The 27477-nt window shown below is 48.8% G+C and overlaps 2 protein-coding genes across 3 annotated transcripts; one reads left to right on the top strand and one right to left on the bottom strand.

Moving 5' to 3' along the window:
* The first annotated feature begins 746 nt into the window (after nucleotides 1–746).
* On the top strand, nucleotides 747–1668 carry LOC127341055 (uncharacterized). The gene has a single exon (XM_051366821.2). It carries the CDS (start codon nucleotides 869–871, stop codon nucleotides 1412–1414), a length of 546 nt encoding a protein of 181 aa, XP_051222781.1. The 5' UTR covers nucleotides 747–868; the 3' UTR covers nucleotides 1415–1668.
* A 997-nt stretch (nucleotides 1669–2665) lies between these two features.
* Nucleotides 2666–6742, bottom strand: LOC127341054 (uncharacterized). 2 transcript variants are annotated; one of them, XM_051366820.2, is made up of 3 exons: nucleotides 4657–6742; nucleotides 4154–4277; nucleotides 2666–3619 (listed from the first exon to the last, which is right to left on the bottom strand). In XM_051366820.2, exons 1-3 carry the CDS (start codon nucleotides 6403–6405, stop codon nucleotides 2940–2942), a joined length of 2553 nt encoding a protein of 850 aa, XP_051222780.1. In that variant the 5' UTR covers nucleotides 6406–6742; the 3' UTR covers nucleotides 2666–2939. The 2 variants fall into 2 exon arrangements, with proteins under 2 accessions (XP_051222780.1, XP_051222779.1); XM_051366819.2 differs by having other exon boundaries at nucleotides 4154–4283.
* Nucleotides 6743–27477: the final 20735 nt, after the last annotated feature.

Consider the following 27477-nt stretch of genomic DNA (forward strand, 5'->3'; position numbering starts at 1 on the left):
AGGTGGCGACTGTTTTACAATAGTGTTTGTAAATCGAGTGGCGGTGCTCATGTAGTAGGAGTATGAAAATTCGTTGTACTTGACCGGCAATGATATTTGGACCGATCTCCACGGACGGACGGGACGGGACGGGACGGGGCGAGCCACCGCATGGACCGGAAGTGAATGCGGATCGAGCGACCAAACCAAACCGGCGACGACGAACATGCGGGTACGTACGTGCGTGCTGCGATCTGAAATAAAGGCGTCAGTCCGTCCGGTCAGGCCAGGTAGGGCAGTGACAGCGTGGAGTGAACAAACTGGGTAGAGGAGACGTGACGTTGGCGGCATGGGTGGGGTTCGAGAGGCGCCAACGGCTAGCTGGGTTTGAAAATGGTCGGCCGGGCGGCCAGCTCAGACCACCGACCGGCCTGGAGTCGGCGGCGAGGGACGGACGCTTTCCAGCTACGACCCCACGACTCCACCACCTGCACCAGACCGCTCCATTGGAGCCCGGCGTGTGTGCCCTCCACTCGCGTCGCCGTTGCCCAACCAGCCGCGCGTAATCTGCCACAGTCTCCCGCCGTACATACGTACAACAATACCGTATATACGGGCAGATCATTGAAACCGCCTAAGAAAAAACATACCGTCCTGATCGTAAACCGTAAAGGCGCTTTAAGACGACGACGACGACGCAACTTTCCTGTACGCACGATCTGAACCAAAATTCTGAACGGGCAGCCACCACGCCACCATAAAACCACCCGCTCCCTCCGCCACCCCACCCCACCCACAGCCAGCAACCACCGGTCAGTCACTCCACCACATTTGAATGTGAGAAAGAGAGGGAAACCAAACCAAGAAGACCCCGGCCGGCGCCGCCACCATGCCGAGGTCCTCTTCCACCTCCACCGGGCGGCCCATCCTCGGCAGGGCCATGGCCATCCTCACCACGCTCCCGCTCACGCCCATCTCCAAAGCCAGGGCCGCGCGGACCCTGCTCCTCTTCAAGCGCCGCCGCGCCGCCGCCGCCCGCAGGCTGCGACACTACAGCTACGCGTACGTCGGCGAGTACCAGTTCTCCCCGTCCGGATCCCCGCTGCTCCTCCCGCGCCCGCCGGGCCTCTCCGCCTGGCGCAGCGCGAAGCAGCACCGAACAAGAGGCGGCAGGGCCAGGGCCGTCCTCGCGTCCCTCTTCTGCTGCGCCGGCGGCGACGCGCTCGACGTCGCCGTGCTCGACGGCCTGCCGCCGCTCCGGCCCGACCCGCCGCGCGCCGCGTACGGCGAGCGCGACGACGATGAAGTGTACGTGTGCGACGAGGAGGAGGAAGAGTACGGCGAGGACGAGGAGGTGGACAGCCGCGCGGAGCGCTTCATCGAGCGCTTCTACCAGGAGATGAGGATGCAGGAGACGCAGCGCCTCCTCATCTAGTCTTCACAGCTCGCCTACGCGCGCAGGCCGGATCCACGGACTCTGCATTTCGCTTCTCGTCTTGCCGTCTTGGTGCTTGCTCGGTAGTAGAATTGTCGCTAGCTATCTTAGCTGCAGTTCGGTTCAAACGTGTGTTCATCCTTTCCTCCCGCAGCATTGTTGTTCAGTAATGCCATGTTGTGACTATTGTCTGAATTTACCCACCTCGTCAAAGTGTTGTTTGATCGTTACGAGTAATGTTTTTCGAGTTCAAATTCTGGCATGGCTCCATCTTTTCTGTCGGTCACGGCACATCTCGTAGAGTCCCCATTCCAATTCAGCAGTTCACTTCAAAATCCCAAGGAACGGGAGACAGAGAGCAAAACACGGAAAAGTTCATCATAATATAACGTGATAAGATCATAAGGATAACATCTCTCGTGTAATTCAAGTACTGTATAGAGAATGCTCTGCTTCCAGAAATTGTTCTCAGCTGGTCCTTGCTTGTGTCCTCGCGCACCTGCTGCTGCTCTCACCTCTCTTCTGTCATATTATCACTCTTTGTCTGAATTTACCCACTTCGTCAAGGTTGTTGATCAATGACTTTCGCGTTCGGGCTTGGTACTAGAATCTTTGTGTCACGGCACATACCATTGCATCCATTCGAATTGGGCTGTTTATTTCAAAACCCAAAGGAGCGGCAACACCACAGAATATGGTAGCAGATACAGAGCAAATCATGGGAAATAGTGTTTCTGGCCGCAAATCATGGAAAAGTTCATAATAATATTCCCACAATATATATTGTGATAAGAGCATTTCAAGGCACGGGGCCTTATCTCTCCGTGTAGATTAAGTCTATCGAGGAATGCCTTTTCCGGATACCAGAAACAATGCTCTGCTTCGAGAACCGGCACAATTTGTTCTCTGATGCTTGCCTGTTTCCTTCCCAGGTTTTGTGCTGCTTGAGACAAAAGCAAGTCCAGGAAATGCAGCAATAAAAATCCCAGCTTTGCTCAGTGGGAGCTGAGGAGCTCCGCTCGCAGATCACAACGGCATGATGCCAGAAAGGTTAAAGCGTTTTGAGATAAAGAGATACATTAACAATTTTCAGATGGATTATCAACTGGACAATCCAACGGCAGTACGCCAAGCCTTTGCTTCATGATAGATCCAGCAAAAGGTGCAGCACACGATGCCATTCTTCCATCAACACGCAAAGGTGTAGACTGTTGGTAACATGCAGTAATTTTACAGTGATTCAGACAGGAATTGGTAAGAAAGGAACTCCAGTCTACAACTCTAGAACAAAGAAACTTCAAGTTCTTAACATTATTCAGTGGAAGGGAAGAAATGCCCGGGAGAGTGAGGACGGTGCATACACTTTTAGTAGGAGCACGTTTCAGTTAGAGAGTACAAAAAAAGTGAAAATAACCTGAGGCCGTTTCGATCTTACATGACTGTACAAATTTTCCTTGCGGAGAAATATGGTACATATCTGCAGAGTGTTACTTATACGTGATCACGTCAACCAGAAAGATCCCCTTCAGCATTGGTCAGATGCAAACTCACCGACAAGGGCCTCGAGTATGTCGTTCTCGATCGCCACGCTGATGTTGAACGCTTCCACCTGGCATGCGTCCCGGCTGGCAGCAGCCACTTGGTCCAGCTCTTTCTCGGCGGCTCGGTTCGGAGGAACCTCGCCGGTGTCCATCCAGCTGCTGATCTCCTCGGATACGTCCCTCTTCAGCAGGTCCTTGTTCAGAGTGAGAGGGAGCCTCAGCCACGCCTTGTACCCACATTTGCCGAAGTTGCGGAACCTTGAATCCAGCGACTCGACGATGCAGTCGAACAGGAAGTTGGTGCGCTGGTACTTGTTCTCTTCCTCGAAACCTAGGCTCTCCGATCCGTCGCAGAAGCAACCCTCGACAGTTTCCAGCATTTCGACGATGAAAGAGTTGAGTGACAGAGTTGATGGTGTGCCGCAGAAGAGGCTACTGTCCAGAAGCAGTTCGGCGTTTGCAATAGCCTCTCCAATGATGTGGAGCCTCCCTTCTAAGAAGTTAAAGTCGTGCGCCGCAAAACTCTGAACATGTGGTATTTCTTCACAGCCATGAGCATCAGTCTTTGTTGTGTGAATGGACATGGCCAAATCCACCATGTCAGAGTCCAAATTGAAGAGGTCTTCCATCTTGTTCTCCATTGAAACAAAAAATTCTTTATCTTCTGCAAGCAAAATAAACAATAGGTTATAATTATAATCAACTTCAGCACGCACGCAAAAATCTACTAATCCAGTTTGATCTGCAACTAAGAACTGTTTTAAGCTCCTCTCTGGAAAAGAAAAAATTTAAGCCGAGCAAAGTTAACTATTGTAACAGCACAGTCTGATAATAGTTCAAATATTACTGATACATGTAGATTATTTATTGCTTTTGCTACTCATTGTGATCATGATCTTCGATCCACAATACAGCGTCAAGATATGCACTAAAGTAATTAATTTTGTGGCCAGATGCATTTTGTGCAAAACATAGGTATTCATTTGAGGTTTTATAAACACGTTTGTTTACTTTATTTCAGCATCTGGCCATAAAATTAATTAAGGGAAAATATATTTCTAGCTCGACAATTTTTGAAGAATTAAGTCATTCAACCCAGCTTTATAGACAGCTACAAACTTAAGTTTTGCTGGGATTACTAGCTACCAAGTATACTTCCATTCTAGCTCAACATTCAAGGTGATAAAAAGATGTTTACCATTCTTTTCAACTGGACTGCCTAAGGAGGAAGCATCATTTGAGAAGCATGCTTCGAGGACTGATGTTGGACTTGGCTGATTGGGTTCATCATTCGTGCCCGTAAAATCAGTCTCTTGGTCACCCTGGAACTAGAACAGAAGAATGTTTCAAAATTTCAATAGCCAGCAAGAAACAACAGTGTGACCACAGTAAAATTATGTCAGGTCGAGTACAACATTACTTCATTAGAGGCTTGCAACGTCCAATAACAATTTTTTACAAATTCACAAAATGTACCAGTCATGGATTCATGCAAATGCTTCCTTTGCAGTCTATACCATTAGACAAAGTGTTATGTATTAGCAGTGGAATTTCAGCATATGTATAGCAAACAAACAGGAAAGTGAAAGGCAAATATCAAAGCAGTATTTTCATCATTAATCAAATAAATATTTCTGAAGTGAAGATAAGACTTTTAAAAAAGATGGCACAATGATGTAACAGGGAAACATCCAAACTGACCTGATAACACTTGTGAAATCCAGGCGATTGATCATTGGAATTGCATACAGTGTCAGCATTATTCAGAGGAGCTGATGAATCTGAATAGTTACTGCATTGAGAGGCTGAAGCGTTTGTGTCAGCATTATTTAGAGGAGCAGATGAATCGGAATAGTTACTGCATTGAGAGGCCGAGGTGTTTGCATCATCAGTAAGGGCAGCGATGAGCTCCTGGAGCAACGACACGGTCAAGTTTGCCGAATGAGCATCACTTGGTGCAACCTTATCAGACAGGCCAAGCTCATCGATTTTCGCTTTCAGCAGCCTGCTAAACTCCTCTTTCTCAGATGTAACGCCTGCAACACGATGTTCAGCTTCCAAACATTTGGGATCCACTACTGGCATTCTTGAACAAGCGTTACCAGATTGCGTGCTTCGGAACCCTCTCTTCTCTGAAACTTGGCCGAATGACGAAGCCCTGGACGCCGGTCTCAGGGATGAGCTAGAGGCAAATGTAGCTGCATTACGGTCATCCCTGTTACTACTGAATCTCGTACCATGGTCGATTTTCTTGCGTGATCCTCTTCTCGGCCCAGACGCCGTGCTTGCATTCCTGCTCGTGGACGCCAGCCCGCTACGATCGATCCCGTGTCTGCGAGTGCTTCTTTGGGGAGTGATCGAACTCACCGGCTCCCTGCTTGGACCGGAATTGCGTGCTGCCCTCCTACAGCTACCACCACCAGGTGCGAGGTCAGGAGCATTGCCAATCGAACGCGTTGAACTAGCCAAGTTCCTGGATCCAGCACTCCTCGGAACATCCGGCCTAGAGAAGGTTCCCCGCTTGCGCAACAGCCTCTGTTCTCCAGCCCTTGCGCCGGCGCCGGCACTGCTCGGTCTGACCCGGGCACAGCTGCTCATTCCTGCAGTTCCTGATCTACAATCCTTGCGCACTGCATCCACACCAGAAGTGTCTGCATCACCAAAATCAGTTCTTGGCACCACAATCGTATCAGTACCACCCATCACCAAGCCAGCACCAGCATCGCCGCCCATGGCGGTGTCAACGGAGTGCTGCATCCGCTGCCACCGGGAAGAACCGACCCGTTCCGCGTCCGCCGGGGGAGCGGCCAGGCTGTCGGACCGGGAGAGGAAGTCCTGGAGCGTGCCGCCGGCGTGGCCGCGGTGCTGCGGCGAGGAGCAGGCGTACGCGAGCGCGTGCCTGCCCCTGGAGGGTCCCGCGCGGTCCAGCAGCCTGGCGTGCACGAGGCGGGGGCTCCGCGCCGGCAGGTCGGCGCTGTGGTGGCTCCGCGCGTGGGAGTGGGCCGGCGCGGTTGGGCGCCGGCTCGGCGGCAGCATCACCACCACCGACGACACGGCGTCTTCTTGCACCGCCGCCGGCGGTGGCGGCGCCGCGTCCACCTTGCGCTGCTTCTGCGGCCTGGGCGGCGCGGCGGTGGTGAGGGCGGCGTCGGCGGGCCAGGACTCGAGGCCCATGAGCCTTGCGACGACGCCGGGACCGGCGGCCATTCCCAGCGCGGGGCGAGGAGGCGGGGGTGGCGGGGCGGGGGAAGGCGGCGGGGCCGGGAGGAGCCGGCGGGTGGAGGAGCGGGCGGCGGAGGGGAGGAGGCGGCGCGGGGAGAAGAGGCGGCGCTTGCGGGCGAGGCGGCGGTGCCAGTCGAGCAGGTGGAAGAGCACCCCGCCCGCGCACCCCCCGGCGTTGAGCGGCGGCGGCGGCTTCTTCTCCACGATGGCCAGGCTGCCGCCGCCCATCCTCCACTCGCCACTCGCCAGTCGGCCACTGCTCTGCTTCTTGGTTTCGGCGACCCGCGCGTGCCTGGGTCCGGGAGCAAGAAAGCGGAGGATGTTGTAGTAGGTGGCACGCAACGGCAGCTTGAGCTCGGCTAGCTACGCTCCACCTCGGCACGCGCCGCGAGGACGAAGAAAGGGGAGAGATGACAAGTGGGGCTGCGCGGAGAGTGGGCCGAGGCGTCAGTGGGAGTGGGTTGGTGTGGCGTGAGCGGCGCCGCGGACGGGATCGATGGACGCGTCGGGAGGAAGGAAAGCCAGGCAGGCAGCCAAGTGAGCAGTATGAGTGGCAGCCTTCTCGTCGGCGCGGGAACGGGAACGGGAAGCGATGGGCTAGACTGTACCTCACCGGCCGGACGGGAAACCTTCTTGCCATGGAAGAGAGAACATGACAAAAAAATATTACTCCGTACTACATGTCTCCGTCTTGTCACGAGTAATAACCATTTTTATATTTTTTACTCACATCAATATCATTTTTACGCTACTAGGTGAGTCTGCCAATTTGACCAATTACACGTCTTAAACCGGTTTCCGACGGTTGGATCATCTCTCAGGTCTATGTGGCAAGTGGAAACCACCGAGTCCTACCGAGTTTACACAAAAACCACCACCTTCGTTTCCTAAAAGCATCTCCACCGTCGCGTCCCATATAGCCGGTAGGATCGCCAGCACAACATCCTCCATCTGGGGAGCTGCTCCCACACCGGCGCGTCCAATAAAACAGCCCCAATAAATAATTTGAATTGAGAACTCAATCAAAAGCATCGGAATTCGAAGAAGCTTACGGATTTAAAGTTTGAGGCAAGCCACCAAATTCGAATAGGTTTTCAAATATGAATTTTGGGCCAACATACGGCTGCCGAATCGTCGTTTCCGGCTGCAAAAAGGAACTTCGGCTTCCAAGCCAACTGATTAGATGAACGGGGTCAGGGCACGCCCGCCGGCACCTCTTGGCCGATGCTCTCGCGGTACATCTCATGCCACGCCCGCGCCAACGGGTCCATCTTCTTCATGTCGGCCATCAACATCTTGGATTCTTGAGACATCTTGGCCAACGAAAGCTGCGTCGCTTCGTTGGTGGACTTCCGCCCCCGCGCCTCCTAGGGTTTCGCCTCCGCGCCGTCGCCGCCCGCGGCCTTCCTCCCCTCCCCCGACGCCGACGCCTCGGCCCTCGCTGTCGCTCCCCGCGGGCGACAGTGGGGCCACCTAGTCCTTCTCCTCCCCGACCCCCTCCTTCGCCTCCCCTGCTGCCGCTGTCGGCGTAGGCCGCCGGGCTAAGCCCCGTGCGGTGCCGGCGGCGGCGGAAGTGCCCCTACCGCGCGTGCGGAGGGGACGCGGGGTTCCCTCGACAGCGGCGGTGCGTCCCGGTCGCATGTCGTTTTGGCTGCAGCTCGTCTTCCGGGGCGGCGCGGCGGCGGGTGGGTTGCGGACGGCGGCGCGACTCCTTGGTCGCGGGGTGCATGGTGGCTCGGGCTGGCGCCCGCCTGGCCCAGATCTGGGGCCCCATCTGGGTCCGCACGGGCTGGGCTTGGCCTCGATGCTGTTTCCGGTGGTCGGAGGGGGCGACCGGAGCTGGGTGTGGCGGTGTTGGTGGTGCGTGTGCTGCAGCGCGGAGATAAGAGCTTCACGAGCCCGTGTGGATCCGGCCAGGCCAGGTGGGTCTGGTTTGCTCCCGTCGACGCGTTCGGCCGGTGCCCGCAGGTGGTGGTGGAGGTTGTTCCCTCCAGCGTGGCAGCTGACAGCTACATCTCGTTCTCAGTTGACCCTTCTTGACCACTTGGCCTCGTTTTGTTTGCCACGGTGAGACGGCGTTGGTGTCTGCAAGGCTGTGGTGGCGTGAGCTGGTGGGCGGCAAGTATGGTGGAGCACGATGGAGTGTCCGGGGCAGGGTTGCGAGGGTCGGGAGAAATCTCTGTCGGTTTGGCCGACGCCGTCGCGGTGGCGTCCGTGGGCGCCACCCTACCTTCCTGAAGGGCGTTGGGTGAAGCCTTCCTCTCTTGTCCCTGTGTGTACCGGGGGAAACCCTAGGATTCGTCCGGGTAGCAGCGGGTCATCGTCGTCGCATCCCTTTTTGGAGGTGCTGCTTGGTACGAGGTGATCCAGAGTGCTAGGAGTGCGGTGGGCGCAGCGGCTGCGAGTCATCTTCGTTCGTCGATCCGACTTCTTCGGCATTTTTTCTCTATTCTTTCTTTTATGTTTTCTCTTGGGCGTGCTTGTGTGCTGTTTACCCAGCAATGACTGCTATGTTGTATCGGTTGCTTGCTATATTAATGGAAAATGCTTATTATCAGGCGAAGGCACGCGGGCTTGCAACCTCCGGTTTGGCAGCGCGACACGCGTCCCCTGGGACCCACAGGCCACATCGAACCTTATCTCATCTTCTTCCTCCCTACTACGGTCTGAGGCTGCTCCCGCCGCCGGCTTGATCTCTGCGAGCGCATCGCCGCCCAGCTCCCACCTCCGCGAGCGCATCGCCGCCGGCTGATACGTCTCCGACGTATCGATAATTTCTTATGTTCCATGCCACATTATTGATGATATCTACATGTTTTATGCATACTTTATGTCATATTTATGCATTTTCCGGCACTAACCTATTAACGAGATGCCGAAGAGCCAGTTGCTGTTTTCTGCTATTTTTGGTTTCAGAAATCCTAGTAAGGAAATATTCTCGGAATTGGACGAAATCAACACCCAGGGGCCTATTTTCACACGAAGCTTCCAGAAGACCGAAGATGATACGAAGTGGGGCCACGAGGTGGCCAGACGCTAGGGCGGCGTGGCCCAAGCCCTGGCCGCGCCGGCCTAGTGTGTGGGCCCCCTGTCAGGCCCCCTGACCTATCTCCTCCGTCTACTTATAGCCTTCGTCGCGAAACCCCCAGTACCGAGAGCCACGATACGGAAAACCTTCCAGAGACGCCGCCGCCGCCAATCCCATCTCGGGGGATTCAGGAGATCGCCTCCGGCACCCTGCCGGAGAGGGGAATCATCTGCCGGAGGACTCTTCACCGCCATGGTCGCCTCCGGAGTGATGAGTGAGTAGTTCACCCCTGGACTATGGGTCCATAGCAGTAGCTAGATGGTCGTCTTCTCCTAATTGTGCTTCATTGTCGGGTCTTGTGAGCTTCCTAACATGATCAAGATCATCTATCTGTAATACTATATGTTGTGTTTGTTGGGATCCGATGGATAGAGAATACTATGCTATGTTGATTATCAATCTATTACCTATGTGTTGTTTATGATCTTGCATGCTCTCCGTTATTAGTAGAGGCTCTGGCCAAGTTTTTGCTAGTAACTCCAAGAGGGAGTATTTATGCTCGATAGTGGGTTCATGCCTCCATTAAATCTGGGACACTGACAGAAAGTTCTAAGGTTGTGGATGTGCTGTTGCCACTAGGGATAAAACATCGATGCTATGTCTGAGGATGTAGTTATTGATTACATTACGCACCATACTTAATGCAATTATCTGTTGTTTGCAACTTAATACTGGAAGGGGTTCGGATGATAACCTGAAGGTGGACATTTTAGGCATAGATGCATGCTGGATAGCGGTCTATGTACTTTGTCGTAATGCCCAATTAAATCTCACAATACTCATCATATCATGTATGTGCATGGTCATGCCCTCTCTATTTGTCAATTGCCCAACTGTAATTTGTTCACCCAACATGCTATTTATCTTATGGGAGAGACGCCTCTACTGAACTGTGGACCCGGGTCCATTCTTTTACATCGAATTCAATCTACTGCAATACTTGTTCTACTGTTTTCTGCAAACAATCATCATCCACACTATACATCTAATCCTTTGTTACAGCAAGCCGGTGAGATTGACAACCTCACTGTTTCGTTGGGGCAAAGTACTTTGGTTGTGTTGTGTAGGTTCCACGTTGGCGCCGGAATCCCTGGTGTTGCGCCGCACTACATCTCGCCACCATCAACCTTAAACGTGCTTCTTGGCTCCTACTGGTTCGATAAACCTTGGTTTCTTACTGAGGGAAAACTTGCCGCTGTACGCATCACACCTTCCTCTTGGGGTTCCCAACGGACGCGTGTTGTACGCGTATCAAGCAGATTTTCTGGCGTCGTTGCCGGGGAGATCAAGAAACGCTGCAAGGGGAGTCTCCACATCCAATCTCTTTACTTTGTTTTTGTCTTGCTTTATTTTATTTAGTACTTTGTTTGCTGCACTAAATCAAAATACAAAAAAATTAGTTGCTAGCCTTACTTTATTTACTGTCTGTTTGCATACTCTATATCAAAAACACAAAAAAATTAGTTACTTGCATTTGCTTTACTTATTTCATCATGTTTCCTTCTAAGTTTATTCTTAAGGATGTACCGGTAGGCCGAGGGTCTATCCTCGGGAAAGATAATATAGAAGATTTTTTCACTCATATTAGTACGGTTGAAGATTTTGAAGATAGACACCTGGTAGAACTTGCTCCTACTTATGAAATTGATGCTGCTTGTTTAGTACACATGTTAGAAGCTAGATTTGTTAACCTCAACCCCGTAATGCAGCATATGTTCCTTGCACTAAGTGATATGGAAGAAGGAGAGAAGAAAGATTTTGTCCTAGAAACTCTTCTTAAAGAATTTGGTGATGTAGCAAGAGAAGCTAGAAAGGTCTTTACTAAATATAATATGCTTGGCTCTTATACAAACTTTGCTAGCACCCTTGAAAAGATGGAAAAAGATAGACAAAAGTACACTAATAAAGTTAATTATGAGGGAGATATTAAAACAACAATACCTTGGAAGCTCTTGGGAATGTGCGAGGCACTAGAAAAGAATTTTGATTGGATTGTTCCTGAAGATTTGTTTGATGAAAGTAGCAAGCCTAAGGGTAATGAGAAGGGAGCCTCTGAAACTTACATAGATAAGATACAATGCATAGTTGAGAAAACTCCAAGCCCCACTGTAGATGCATCATCTCTTGATAATACTTGATACACACTTTCTGCGCCTAGCTGAAAGGCGTTAAAGAAAAGCGCTTATGGAAGACAACCCATGTTTTTACTACAGTATTTTTATTTTATATTTGAGTCTTGGAAGTTGTTACTACTGTAGCAACCTCTCCCTATCTTAGTTTTGTGCATTGTTGTGCCAAGTAAAGTCGTTGATAGTAAGGTTCATACTAGATTTGGATTACTGCGCAGAAACAGATTTCTTTGCTGTCACGAATCTGGACCTAATTCTCTGTAGGTAACTCAGAAAATTATGCCATATTACGTGAGTGATCCTCAGATATGTACGCAACTTTCATTCAATTTGAGCATTTTCATTTGAGCAAGTCTGGTGCCTCAATAAAATTCGTCTTTACAAACTGTTCTGTTTTGACAGATTATGCCTTTTATTTCGCATTGCCTGTTTTGCTATGCTTGATGGATTTTTCGATTCCATTAACTTTCAGTAGCTTTGTGCAATGTCCAGAAGTGTTAAGAATGATTGTGTCACCTCTGAACATGTAAATTTTGATTGTGCACTAACCCTCTAATGAGTTGTTTTGAGTTTGGTGTGGAGGAAGTTTTCAAGGATCAAGAGAGGAGGATGATACAATATGATCAAGGAGAGTGAAAGCTCTAAGCTTGGGGATGCCCCGGTGGTTCACCCCTGCATATTTCAAGAAGACTCAAGCGTTTAAGCTTGGGGATGCCCAAGGCATCCCCTTCTTCATCGACAACATTATCAGGTTCCTCTAGTGAAACTATATTTTTATTCCATCACATCTTATGCACTTTGCTTGGAGCGTCGGTTTGTTTTTGTTTTTGTTTTGTTTGAATAAAATGGATCCTAGCATTCATTGTGTGGGAGAGAGACACGCTCCGCTGTTGCATATGGACAAATATGTCCTTAGGCTTTACTCATAATATTCCTGGCGAAGGTTGAATCTTCTTCGTTAAATTGTTATATGGTTTGAAACGGAAAATGATACATGTAGTAATTGGTAAAATGTCTTGGATAATGTGATACTTGGCAATTGTTGTGCTCATGTTTAAGCTCTTGCATCATATACTTTGCACCTATTAATGAAGAAATACATAGAGCTTGCTAAAATTTGGTTTGCATAATTGGTCTCTCTAAGGTCTAGATAATTTCTAGTAAAATGTTTGAACAACAAGGAAGACGGCGTAGAGTCTTATAATGTTTACAATATGTCTTTTATGTGAGTTTTGCTGCACCGGTTCATCCTTGTGTTTGTTTCAAATAGCCTTGCTAGCCTAAGCCTTGTATCGAGAGGGAATACTTCTCATGCATCCAAAATCCTTGAGCCAACCACTATGCCATTTGTGTCCACCATACCTACCTACTACATGGTATTTCTCCGCCATTCCAAAGTAAATTGCTTGAGTGCTACCTTTAAGCAATTCAAAATTTATTACCTCTGATTTGTGTCAATGTTTTATAGCTCATGAGGAAGTATGTGGTGTTTATCTTTCAATCTTGTTGGGCAAATTTCACCAATGGACTAGTGGCTTCATCCGCTTATCCAATAATTTTGCAAAAAGAGCTGGCAATGGGATTCCCAGTCCCAAATTAATTAACAAAAATAGACACTGCTCCATGGTATGTGATTGTTGGACGGCACCCGAAGGATTCGGTTAGCCATGGCTTGAGAAAGCAAAGGTGGGGAGGAGTGTCATCATAATAAAACTAAAATAAAAAGGCACTCTGATATCTACGGGTGCTTCTATTCTTGTAGACAGTGTTGGGCCTCCAAGAGCAGAGGTTTGTAGAACAGCAGCAAGTTTCCCTTAAGTGGATCACCCAAGGTTTATCGAACTCAGGGAGGAAGAGGTCAAAGATATCCCTCTCATGCAACCCTGCAACCACAAAGCAAGAAGTCTCTTGTGTCCCCAACACACCTAATAGGTGCACTAGTTCGGCGAAGAGATAGTGAAATACAGGTGGTATGAATAAGTATGAGCAGTAGTAACGGTGCCAGAAAAGTGCTTTGCTGTCCAGGACTGGCGTGTGGTTGATGGTGGTAATATTGCGGACAGTACAGATGCAGTAGAACAGTAAACAATCAGCGATAACAGTATTGGAAACAAGGCCTAGGGATCATACTTTCACTAGTGGACACTCTCAATATTGCAATCATAAAGGAATATAAATATAAGCACTTCACTATGCTATTCCGAATTACTCTCTGGCAAGATAACGAACTCTAATTCATCATGTAGGCAAACCTTAAAGATGTATTCACAAGTACTAATGAACACCCCACGCTGTCACTTTGAGCATTCACAGGAGGTACTAACACACCACAATTTCATAGAGACATCCAACTCAAATCATAACTCAGTGAATAAGTATTCTGTGAAATATAGCCTAAGAGACCCACACGGTGCACACACTGTCACCTTTACACATGTGGGACAAGGAGTCTCCGGAGATCACATAAGTAAAATCCACTTGACTAGCATAATGACATCTAGATTACAAGCATCATCATATGAATCTCAATCATGTAAGGCAGCTCATGAGATTATTGTATTGAAGTACATAGGGAGAGAGATGAACCACATAGCTACCGGTACAGCCCCTTAGCCTCGATGGAGAACTACTCCCTCCTCATGGGAGACAGAAGCGGTGATGAAGATGGCGGTGGTGTCGATGGAGAAGCCTTCCGGGGGCACTTCCCTGTCCCGGCGGCGTGCCGGAACAGAGACTCCTGTCCCCCAGATCTTGGCTTCGCGATGGCGGTGGCTCTGGATGGTTTCTCGTACCGTGGCTTTTCCGTATCGAAGACTTAGGTCAGGGGCTTCTTATAGGCGAAGAGGCGGCGTCAGAAGGGGTCTGGGGCCACCAGACACTAGGGCGGCGCGCCCCCCCGGGCCGCGCCGCCACCATGTGTGGGCCCCCTGTGGCCCCTCTGTGGCGGCTCTCGGGTGTTCTGGAAGCTTCATGCAATCCTAAGATGCTGGGCGTTGATTTCGTCCGATTCCGAGAATATTTCCTTACTAGGATTTCTGAAACCAAAAACAGCAGAAAACAGCAACTAGCTCTTCGGCATCTCGTTAATAGGTTAGTGCCGGAAAATGCATAAATATGACATAAAGTATGCATAAAACATGTAGATATCATCAATAATGTGGCATGGAACATAAGAAATTATCGATACGTCGGAGACGTATCACACTCCTTCATGGTATGAGATTGTTGGCAGGCACCCGAGGATTCGGTTAGCCATGGTTTGTGAAAGAAAGGTTGGAAGGAGTGCCACCCAAAAATAAAAATAATTCATGGGAGCCGCTCTTTGAAGGTTTGCCTGGCAAGGGGGTTAGAATGCCCACTACCATTCGTTGACAACAACAAACACCTCTCAAAATTTTACTTTTATGCTTTCTTTATGTTTTTAAAACCAAAACTCTAGCACGAATATAGCAATCAATGCTTCCCTCAGCGAAGGGCCTTTCTTTTACTTTTATGTTGAGTCAGTTCACCTATTTCTCTCCACCTCAAGAAGCAAACACTTGTGTGAACTGTGCATTGATTCCTACATACTTGCATATTGCACTTGTTATATTACTTTGCATTGACAACTATCCATGAGATATACATGTTACAAGTTGAAAGCAACCGCTGAAACTTAATATTCCTTTGTGTTGCTTCAATACCTTTACTTTGAATTATTGCTTTATGAGTTAACTCTTATGCAAAACTTATTGATGCTTGTCTTGAAAGTACTATTCATGAAAAGTCTTTGCTTTATGATTCATTTGTTTACTCATTGCATTACCATTGTTTTGATCGCTGCATTCATTACATGTGCTTACAATAGTATGATCAAGGTTATGATGGCATGTCACTCCAGAAATTATCTTTGTTATCGTTTACCTGCTCGGGACGAGCAGAAACTAAGCTTGGGGATGCTGATACGTCTCCGACGTATCGATAATTTCTTATGTTCCATGCCACATTATTGATGATATCTACATGTTTTATGCATACTTTATGTCATATTTATGCATTTTCCGGCACTAACCTATTAACGAGATGCCGAAGAGCCGATTCTTTGTTTTCTGCTGTTTTTGGTTTCAGAAATCCTAGTAAGGAAATATTCTCGGAATTGGACAAAATCAACGCCCAGGGGCCTATTTTCACACGAAGCTTCCAGAAGACCGAAGATGATACGAAGTGGGGCCACGAGGTGGCCAGACGCTAGGGCGGCGCGGCCCAAGCCCTGGCCGCGCCGGCCTAGTGTGTGGGCCCCCTGTCAGGCCCCCTGACCTATCTCCTCCGCCTACTTATAGCCTTCGTCGCGAAACCCCCGTGCACGAGAGCCACGATACGGAAAACCTTCCCGGAGACGCCGCCGCCGCCAATCCCATCTCGGGATTCGGGAGATCGCCTCCGGCACCTGCTGGGAGAGGGGAATCATCTCCCGGAGGACTCTTCACCGTCATGGTCGCCTCTGGAGTGATGAGTGAGTAGTTCACCCCTGGACTATGGGTCCATAGCAGTAGCTAGATGGTCGTCTTCTCCTAATTGTGCTTCATTGTCGGGTCTTGTGAGCTGCCTAACATGATCAAGATCATCTATCTATAATACTATATGTTGTGTTTGTTGGGATCCGATGGATAGAGAATACTATGCTATGTTAATTATCAATCTATTACCTATGTGTTGTTTATGATCTTGCATGCTCTCCGTTATTAGTAGAGGCTCTGGCCAAGTTTTTGCTAGTAACTCCAAGAGGGAGTATTTATGCTCGATAGTGGGTTCATGCCTCCATTAAATGCAGGACAGTGACGAGAAAGTTCTAAGGTTGTGGATGTCTTTGTTGCCACTAGGGATAAAACATCGATGCTATGTCCGAGGATGTAGTTATTGATTACATTACGCACCATACTTAATGCAATTGTCTGTTGTTTGCAACTTAATACTGGAAGGGGTTCGGATGATAACCTGAAGGTGGACTTTTTAGGCATAGATGCATGCTGGATAGCGGTCTATGTACTTTGTCGTAATGCCCAATTAAATCTCACAATACTCATCATATCATGTATGTGCATGGTCATGCCCTCTCTATTTGTCAATTGCCCAACTGTAATTTGTTCACCCAATGACGAGGGATCACCTCGGCAATGCCTACGTATTGTAGCCTTGGGTTTCGGGAGAGAGCGACGATGGAGATTCCGGGAGCGAGATTAGGCACACGACGTACCCAGCTTCGGATCCCCTCGGTGGAGGATCCCTACGTGCTGCTACCAATCTAGTATATGAGCATATATGTGTTTACAGGGTGCCACCATAGGCGGAGCTATGTTGTCTATCTATTGTCCTCCTTCTATCGGGTGCCCTGGCTGGCTTTATATATGCAACCAGCCTAGGGTTTTACAAGAGTCCTAGTCGACTACTTCTTCGGGTTGCCTTGTTGGGCCTTCTCCATATTGGGTCTTCTCCTTATTGGGCCGAGCCAGGTATACTAATAGTGGGTACCCGAAGGGTATGCCCATGTCAGTAGCCCCCGAGTTTATAGGGAAGTCGAAGACTTGCGTAGAAAATCCAAGCATAACCATCTCCGGAGTCGAAGAAAATACAAGGCGAGGTCCATGCCGTAGATCATGTGTAGCGTAGATGATGTCGATGATTCTTGAAATTATCGGGTGCGCGGCAGCGCTCCCGATGGGAGTAGCCCCCGAGTCTATGTGCAAGTGCTTGCACTTGGGCATAGACTCAAGTTGTACTACTCGATAAAGAACTTAACTATATTTCTGGAGGACTTGATGAAATCCATGGGCTCCCGATGGGAGTAGGCTCCACTCGAATCGTAGAATCGAGTTGAGTCTACAAAGCTTGATTGTCATAGATGCTGTCGAAGTTATTTTTCCCACACACGGCGCCAATTGACGAGGGATCACCTCGGCAATGCCTACGTATTGTAGACTTGGGTTTCGGGAGAGAGCGACGATGGAGATTCCGGGAGCGAGATTAGGCACACGACGTACCCAGCTTCGGGTCCCCTCGGTGGAGGATCCCTACGTGTTTACAGGGTGCCGCCATAGGCGGAGCTATGTTGTCTATCTATTGTCCTCCTTCTATCGGGTGCCCTGGCTGGCTTTATATATGCAACCAGCCTAGGGTTTTACAAGAGTCCTAGTCGACTACTTCTTTGGGTTGCCTTGTTGGGCCTTCTCCATATTGGGTCTTCTCCTTATTGGGCCGAGCCAGGTATACTAATAATGGGTACCCGAAGGGTATGCCCATGTCACCCAACATGCTATTTATCTTATGGGAGAGATGCCTCTAGTGAACTGTGGACCCCGGTCCATTCTTTTACATCGAATTCAATCTACTGCAATACTTGTTCTACTGTTTTCTGCAAACAATCATCATCCACACTATACATCTAATCCTTTGTTACAGCAAGCCGGTGAGATTGACAACCTCACTGTTTCGTTGGGGCAAAGTACTTTGGTTGTGTTGTGCAGGTTCCACGTTGGCGCCCGGAATCCCTGGTGTTGCGCCGCACTACATCTCGCCGCCATCAACCTTCAACGTGCTTCTTGGCTCCTACTGGTTCGATAAACCTTGGTTTCTTACTGAGGGAAAACTTGCCGTTGTACGCATCACACCTTCCTCTTGGGGTTCCCAACGGACGCGTGCTGTACGCGTATCACCGGCTCCCACCTCCGTGAGCGAGCCGCCCCACGGGGATCCTCCATGGCCTCCAGCCCTCCTCCACCGCGAGCTGCCCCGCCATGGCCCTCCACCTCCGCGAGCTTCCTCGCCGTCGCTGCCCTCCACCGAGCGCACTCTGTACTGGGGCCGCCACCGATCCGGCGAGGTCGTGCGCCGCCGCCTCCGTTCCCGGCGGCGGTCAACCTCTACAGGAGCGCGGCGCTAGCTCCTTTCCTCACGACGGTCGGCCTCGACGGCGCCGCATCCTTCCTCCGCGGCGTCGGCTTTGTCCGCCGCGATGGCCGCCGCCTCGTTCCCCCACGGCACCGGTGTTAACCATAGTGACTAGGCGTGCCTCTGTACATTCAGTAAGACATGGCATGACCTGGTCTTCCCTGTGTAGCAAGATCTACTGATCGCTTGTTGAGTTGTACATGTTCAGGTGCTAACTGCACATATAAATCAGGTATTTAAGCCCTTGATGAGATCAGTGCAAAGTGTGTTGAATCCTACTACCTTCTTCATCCGGCTCCTTCCCGATCACCGCCGGCTCCTTCCCGATCGCCGCCGCCTCCTTGCCTCCATCCCCCACCATGGTTGCACGCCTCCATCACGAGCGCCACCGGGGCCCGACTCCATGGCGCTGCTGCAAGCTGCACGTCGCTGGCAACTCCACTGTCGCAAAATATCCATAGCTGTAAAGCTGGCTACGTCATGCTTCCAGCGGTAGATGTAGTTGCTTCCAGCGGTGGGAATAGGTGCTGCCATCGGGGGCATTGATATCGTCGAGCAGTAGTGCTACCATGTTGGGCGAAGATGCTACCAGTAAAGTTCGGTGGTGCTTTCATTGGCGGTGGGAGATGCTGCGACGACGCGCCGGTGCAGCCAAGGAAGAGCGGTGCTGCTACCATTGTTGGGCGGAGGTGCTACTAATGTATGTTGTAGATGCTACCATCGGCAGTGGGAGATGCTTCAAGAAGATGGGCGGTGCTGCAACAAGCGGTGATGGTCCTGCTGGCCAGGCAGTTGTGCTACCGGTGGTGCTTCCGTCGGGGGAGGGGGTGTTGCTACATGGATGTGGCGCCAGTGCTGCAAGGAGAGGTGGCGGTGCTACAAGGTGAATTGACGGTGCTGCGGTGCTGCTGCCGGCGAGGTCGCTCGCCAGACTTCTTCGGCGACCGTGTGTGGTGAGGTGTTGCGGCGTCTCTGCCTGGGATTTGGTTTTCGTTGTCTTTCTTCTGACGGTGGACGGGGGAGCCGCCATGGATGACGACGATACCGCGACCAACGCCGAATGGTGCTTCCAGGGGCCTTTTGGTGGTGCTACCACTAGTGAGGGCTGGTGCTACGAGCCAAGGTCAACTTTGCCGATAAGGGCGACGGCAATGCTACCACCTCCGACCGGTGTTGCTACCATCTTGTGGCAGAGGTGCTGCAAAGGATAAACGATAATGCTGCCAACAGCCCACGACGATGCTATCAACAGTTAGTGACGGTGCTACAAAAAGCAAGTGAGGTGCTGCCAGCCGGAGTTGGGATGTTGCCGGCGGTGCACCGGTGACTAGTATTTCACTATGCTACAATAGTATAAATCTTTTGCTACAAATGTTCTGTGGTTCTGCTACTTTAGTACATTTTTGTTCCTACAAGGACTCCGGCGACGTCTCCGGCGAGGTCCATTCTTATTTATTTCTAGATGAACCATTTTTTTGCTTCAATGAAGCAAAAGCGGGACTTTTTTGCTGCGACAAAATAAAGTCTGAAGAATCATCGCAGCTCTTCTTCTATTTTAGTCGAACCGTTTTTTGCTTCAATGAAGCAAAAGCGGGGCTTTTTTTTGCTTCAATGAAGCAAAAGTGGGATTTTGAGACAAAACTGAGCTCTTCTTCTATTTTTAGTCGAACCATTTTTTTTGCTTCAATGAAGCAAAAGCGGGGCTTTTTTTTGCTTCAATGAAACAAAAGTGGGATTTTGAGACAAAACTGAGCTCTTCTTCTATTTTTAGTCGAACCGTTTTTTTTTTGCTTCAATGAAGCAAAAGCGGGGTTTTTTTGCTTCAATGAAGCAAAAGTGGGATTTTGAGACAAAACTGAACACAGAAGTTGATCTAACGGTTCAAATTGGTTTGATCCAACGGTGGAGGGCCCGGAGGCTGGGGGTTTGCAGCATGCGGAGGATCCTCAGCACTACCCTATATTAATATAGTTAGGCGAAAACCTATTTCAAAGAGAACCATAAAATGCTATGGTTTTTTTTTTGTCAATTTTCCACATGGAAGATGATCTCCTACCAAAACGGCGAAGCAGTTACAATTTTCATGAGCCGTGAGCTATAGACGGAGCGGCGAAGTGTGTGTTTTGGCGAGTCAAAAAAAAGAAAAGCTCCAAAACACCAAGAAACCCGATGACCACCGACGGAAGAAGAACCCGTGTCCATTTTCCAGCCGTAGCTTTCACGATCCGTGCACAATCATGGGGCGGGGCCCGGCCACATCAACCCACCCGGGGATTGCACGCACGTAGTAAACGGTGTTCTCCCTGGGGAACACGACGAGACAACGGCTTAAAGGCCGCCGAGTCGGGAAAGACGAAGGAAGACGGGCAGGTGGCAGGAAGGCGAAGGTGGGTGTAGGTCGTAGTTGTAGTAGCGGCGCAGGTCCGTCGATCGACACGCGACGCCGCCCTCGCTAGACACCGGCACCGGCGCAGGTCCATCTTCCGTTTACCGTGGACCGGCACCGGCGCAACGGCAGCTCTCGGAGGAGAGAGAGAGAAGAAGGAGAAGGATGACGCTGCTAGGTGAAAAGCGAGGGGACAAGTCGTGCAGGCGAGTGACGGAAGCTACCGCAGCGCCAGCGAAGGGTCGTCCACCTACACCGCTCCGGACTTTCCTCTGCCCGGCCCTGTCGCGCGCGCTGGCCCCAGACAGCGTCAGAACTGCGAAGAGATAGCATGCACAGGGGCCGGACACGGGCCACCAGTGTCGCTTTTGGACGGATCCATCCATCCACCCATCATCGGCCCCGCACCGCCTCATCATCGCCTATTCTTCTTCTATTCAGCTGCACCGCCCGATCACCGACGCCAGGTCCCTGCCGACGCCGCCCGGCCGGCGCACCGTCGCGCACAGTCAAACCACTGTGCCCGCCTCCTCCAGCCCCCCCTGTTCTCGCCATGTCGCGCTGCTCCGGCAAGCGATGTTTTGCGACGGTGCTGGCTCGCGACTCGCAGCCTTCTTCCTTGCGTTGGCCGTGTCTGCGTTTACGCAGGACGTCCGTCCTTTTTACAACTTTCGCTGCTCACAAAAGAGTACCTTTTCAGGTGGGGACATATCCCGAGTGGTGATTGGGGATCGAAGACACCCCTCGCTACGCTTTCCATGACCGTAAATCAGTGGCTGCATATGAGTGCATCATTGTGTGTATCGATCATTCCGTTTAAAGTAGTGGCACAGTAACTTCTCTGTCGACACGCCCACGTTCATGATCTATCTATGCGTGCATCGATCATTGCGTGTGCCATTTTGTTGGGAGTAAGGGCATCTCTAAACCGTTTGCGTCCGCGAGGGCTAAAAATGCGTCTGGAACACGCTCCAGCGGGACGACGCATAGTGACCGGGCAGTCCGTCCTTTTTACAACTTTCGCTGCTCACAAAATAGCTTTTTTTCAGGTAGGGACATATCCCGAGTGGTGATTGGGGATCTAGGACACCCCTCGCTACGCTTTCCATGACCGTAAATCAGTGGCTGAATCATTGTGTGCATCATTCTGTTGGGAGTTGTGGCATAGTACCCCCAGGGCGACGGCAAGTCGCCATGCCAACCTTCTCTGTCGACACGCCGACGTTCATGATCTATCTATGCGTGCATCGATCATTGTGTGTGCCATTTTGTTGGGAGTAAGGGCATCTCTAAACCGTTTGGTCCGCGAGGGCTGAAAATGCGTCTGGAACACGCTCCAGCGGGACGACGCATAGTGATCAGGCCGTCCGTCCTTTTTACAACTTTCGCTGCTCACAAAATAGCTTTTTTCAGGTAAGGACATATCCCGAGTGATGATTGGGGATCTAGGACACCCCTCGCTACGCATTCCATGACCGTAAATCAGTGGCTGAATCATTGTGTGCATCATTCTGTTGGGAGTTGTGGCATAGTACCCCCAGGGCGACGGCAAGTCGCCATGCCAACCTTCTCTGTCGACACGCCGACGTTCATGATCTATCTATGCGTGCATCGATCATTGTGTGTGCCATTTTGTTGGGAGTAAGGGCATTGATACGTCCAAAACGTATCTACTTTCCCGAACACTTTTGCTATTGTTTTGCCTCTAATTTGTGTGTTTTGGATACGACTAACACGGACTAACGCTGTTTTCAGCAGAATTGCCCTGGTGTCTTATTTTTGTGCAGAAACTCAACTTTCAGGAAAATCCCCGGAAATAATTGCAATGGGCCTATTTTCATAGAAGACCTACGGAGCCAGAAGACGAGACGGAGGGGGGCCACGAGGCGCCCACACCACCAGGCGACGCGGTGGGCCCCTGGGCCGCGTCGCCCTATGGTGGCGACGCCTCGGGCAGCCCCCGACGCTCCCCTCTGGACTACTTAAGGCCTTTGACCTAAAAACGCACGGGGTGATACGTCTCAAACGTATCTATAATTTCTTATGTTCCATGCTAGTTTTATGACAATACTCACATATTTTATATACACTTTATATCATTTTTATGCATTTTTCGGCACTAACCTATTAACAAGATGCCGAAGCGCCAGTTCCTGTTTTCTGCTGTTTTTGGTTTCAGAAATCCTACACAGGAAATATTCTCGGAATTGCACGAAATAAAAGCCCACGGTCTTATTTTCCACGGAACTTTCCAGAAGACCGAAGGAGATACGAAGTGGGGCCACGAGGTGGCGACCCCACCAGGCGGCGCGGCCAGGAAGGGGCCCGCGCCGGCCTGTGGGGTGGGGCCCTCGTGCCTCTCCCGACTCTGCCCTTCCGCCTACTTAAACACTCCGTCGCGAAAACCTTAGGACCGAGAGCCACGATACGAGAAAAGTTACGGAGACACCGTCGCCGCCAATCCCATCTCGGGGGATTCAGGAGATCGCCTCCGGCACCCTGCCGGAGAGGGGTATCATCACCGGAGGGCTCTACATCACCATGCCCGCCTCCGGACTGATGCGTGAGTAGTTCATCCTTGGACTATGGGTTCATAGCAGTAGCTAGATGGTTGTCTTCTCCTCTTGTGCTATCATGTTTAGATCTTGTGAGCTGCCTATCATGATCAAGATCATCTATTTGTAATGCTACATGTTGTGTTTGGTGGGATCCGATGAATATGGAATACTATGTCAAGTTGATTATTGATCTATCATATATGTGTTGTTTATGATCTTGCATGCTCTCCGTTGCTAGTAGAGGCTCTGGCCAAGTTGATACTTGTAACTCCAAGAGGGAGTATTTATGCTCGATAGTGGGTTCATGCCTCCATTGAATGCAGGACGATGTGAGAAAGTTCTAAGGTTGTGAATGTGCTGTTGCCACTAGGGATAAAACATCAATGCTTTGTCTAAGGATATTTGTATTATTTATATTACGCACAGTACTTAATGCAATTGTTTGTTGTTTGCAACTTAATACTGGAAGGGGTGCGGATGCTAACCCGAAGGTGGACTTTTTAGGCATAGATGCATGCTGGATAGCGGTCTATGTTCTTTGTCGTAATGCCCTAAGTAAATCTCATATTAGTCATCATGATATGTATGTGCATTGTTATGCCCTCTCTATTTGTCAATTGCCCAACTGTAATTTGTTCACCCAACATGCTATTTATTATTGGAGAGACACCACTAGTGAACTGTGGACCCCGGTCCATTCTTTTACATCTGAAATACAATCTAGTGCAATCATTGTTCTCTACTGTTCTTTGCAAATAAACATCACTCTCCACACCATACGATTAATCCTTTGTTTACAGCAAGCCGGTGAGATTGACAACCTCACTGTTAAGTTAGGGCAAAGTATTTTGATTGTGTTGTGCAGGTTCCACGTTGGCGCCGGAATCCCTGGTGTTGCGCCGCACTACACTCCTTCACCAACAACCTTCACGTGGCCTTCATCTCCTACTGGTTCGATAAACCTTGGTTTCTTACTGAGGGAAAACTTGCTGATGTACGCATCACACCTTCCTCTTGGGGTTCCCAACGGACGAGTGCTTTACCGTCACAAGGAAGCTACTTTCTGGCGCCGTTGCAATCCCTGCCGCGTCAACAACACGGGGGTTCGACCAATTTTCCAGAAGACATCCAGAACTCCGCCGCCATCGCGAAACTCCGTCTCGGGATCAGAAACTCCGTTCTGGCACCCTGCCGGGACGGGGAATTGGAGGAGATCATCGCCACCATCACCACCGACGCCTCTCCATCGACCATCCATGTTTCCCCCATCCATGTGTGAGTAATTCCCCCGCTGTAGGCTGAAGGGGATGGTAGGAATTGGATGAGATTGTTCATGTAATAGCATAAGATTGTTAGGGCATAGTGCCTAGTATCCGTTGTTGGTACTTTTATGATATTGTTGCAACTTGTTATGCTTAATGCTTGTCACTAGGGCCCGAGTGCCATGATTTCAGATCTGGACATGTTATTGATTCATGATGATATTCATTGTTTTATGATCTTACCTGCAAGTTGTATACACATATTGCTGTCCGGAACCCGAGGCCCCAAAGTGACAGAAATTGGGACAACCGGAGGGGAAGGCTGTGATATGAGGATCACATGTGTTCACGGAGTGTTAATGCTTTGCTCCGGTACTCTATTAAAAGGAGTACCTTAATTACCAGTAGTTTTCCTAGAGGCCCAGCTGCCACCGGCTGGTAGGACAGAAGATGTTGTGCAAGTTTCTCATTGCGAGCACGTACGACTATATACGGAACACATGCCTATGTTTATTTAGTACTTGGATACTGTTTTATTATTATCTGCAAATGCCTTGCCTTGATTGTTACATGAGTTCTCTTATCCATGCAGCGCCCGTTCATCCATCCCTGTGCCTACGATGTTTTTAATCCCTGTTTACTATAACCACTACTGCCGTCTTTATTACTTGCTGCTTATATTTCACTACTCATCGCTATAAAACTGTTGTTATCGATAAACTCTTGCGAGCAAGTCTGCTTTCCAGTGCAACTGAATTGACAACTCATTGTTAAGACTTACAAATATTCTTTGGCTCCCCTTGTGTCGAATCAATAAATTGGGTTTTACTTCCCTCGAAGACTGTTGCGATCCCCTATACTTGTGGGTCATCAAGACTATTTTCTGGCGCCGTTGCCGGGGAACATAGCTTTATTTGCAAGTTCACCTGAATTGATATTGTTCGCTGCAAATCCTCCATCATGGGTAAATCTCGCGATGCTAAAGTCGCCATATTACCATCCACTACAAGAAAAGGTACAACTCTGAGTACCTCTGTTGCTCTTGATTCACCATCTGTGATAAGTCAACTTGTTTCACCACCACAATCTTCACATGCTGGTACTTCTGTTGAATCTGAAAAATCCTCTTATAATTTTAATGATGCTTCTACTGTGCTTGATGATAATGGTTCATTAGGTCCTTTTCTAGATGCTACAATTGCTAGGTCTAGACAAATTGAAAATACTGAAATTTCTAATGAAAATACTGTTACACCTGTTAATTCACCTGAGTCTGTTGAACACTCTAGTGATGATTTTGATGAAGATTATGTGGAACTTGATGATGATTTTATTGATAAATGTAATGCTACTACTAGTGTAAGTAACATTAAAAAGCTTCTTGCACAACGTGCTGTTAGATATAAACTGTCTCCTGATCCTAAATTTGCCACATCTCCTATAAACATTAAGGATAAGGATTATGATTTTTCTCTTGATTTATCTCATATATCTATTGTTGAGAAAACACCTTTTTGTGGTACTGAAAAAGAAAGTGCTGTAGAGCACATGAATGAGCTTTCTACTTTGAGTAGCTTGTTTTCTGATGATATTAAGAAGCATACTTATTTTGTTGCTTAAATTTTTCCTTTCTCATTAAAGGATGATGCTAAAACCTGGTATAATAGTTTGCCTCCTGATTCTATTGATAGTCCAAGTGGTTTACTTGATGTTTTCTTTCGGAAGTATTTTCCTGCTAGTGCTCAACATATTGCTTTGCAGAAAATTTATAGTTTTGACCAGGAAGATAGAGAGAAATTGCCTGAGGCTTGGGCAAGGTTTTGCTCTCTTCTTAGAGCTCGGCCTGGACATGATTTGGAAAAGCATGACTTACTTGATATATTTTATAGTGGACTAACCATTGAGTCTAGGGCATACCTAGATAGTTGTGCTGGTTGTGTTTTCAGGAAAAGAACTCCAGATGAAGCTGAAGAATTAATGGCTAGAATAAGCCAAAATCATAATGATTGGACTACACCTGAACCAACCCCAACACCAATATTGAAGAAGAGGGGTATGATTAAATTAAGTGATGAAGATATGAGAGAAGCCAAGAAATCTCTTAAAGAGAAAGGTATTAAATCCGAAGATGTGAAGAATTTACCTCCCATAGAAGATTTATGTAAGATAACTCCCCCTTCATCCATAATTGAGGTACATTCTCTTCAACGCTTTGATAAAGAAGATATTCCTTACTCAAAACCTCCTGATCAATGTTTAGATGAATTTGATAATTATGTTGTTAAGCAAGATAACTTTAATATGAGAGTAGAGAATCATTTAATGGAAAATTCTCAAGCTATTAGTAAATTGCATGATATTGTGGAGAGAACCTCCAATGATGTTAAGATGCTTGTTAAACATTTTCATATGGTTCAAACTCAAATTGATCAACTCACTAAAGTGCAAAATGACTTGTTAAAAAATACTTCTAAAGAAAAACATGCTTATGAAGTAACAACTAGAGGTGGTGTTTCTACTCAAGATCCTCTATATCCTGAGGGGCATCCCAAAAGAGTTGAACAAGATTCTCAACGAACTAAAGAAATTAGTGCTCTTTCTAAGAAAAAGAAGAAGAAACATAAAACTGTTGTAGAATCCTCTGAGCCTGTTAATGATCCTAATAGTATTTCTATTTCGATCTTTGAAACCGAAAGTGGTAATGAACATGATAAAGATAATGATAAGAATGATGTTTCTGATAAAGAAGAGGTTGAAGATGAACCTGAAAAGCATGCTAAAAATAAAAAGTACACTAAAGAAGATTTTATTGCTAAGAAACATGGTAATGAAAGAGAACCTTGGGTTCAAAAGCAAATGCCTTTTCCTGTTAAGAAACTAAAATCAAAAGAGGAAGAACACTATAATAAATTTTGTGATTGGATGAAACCTTTGTTCCTGCAAATCCCTTTGA

This window comes from Lolium perenne, chromosome 3, assembly GCF_019359855.2.
Source record: "Lolium perenne isolate Kyuss_39 chromosome 3, Kyuss_2.0, whole genome shotgun sequence".
Taxonomy (NCBI): Eukaryota; Viridiplantae; Streptophyta; class Magnoliopsida; order Poales; family Poaceae; genus Lolium; species Lolium perenne.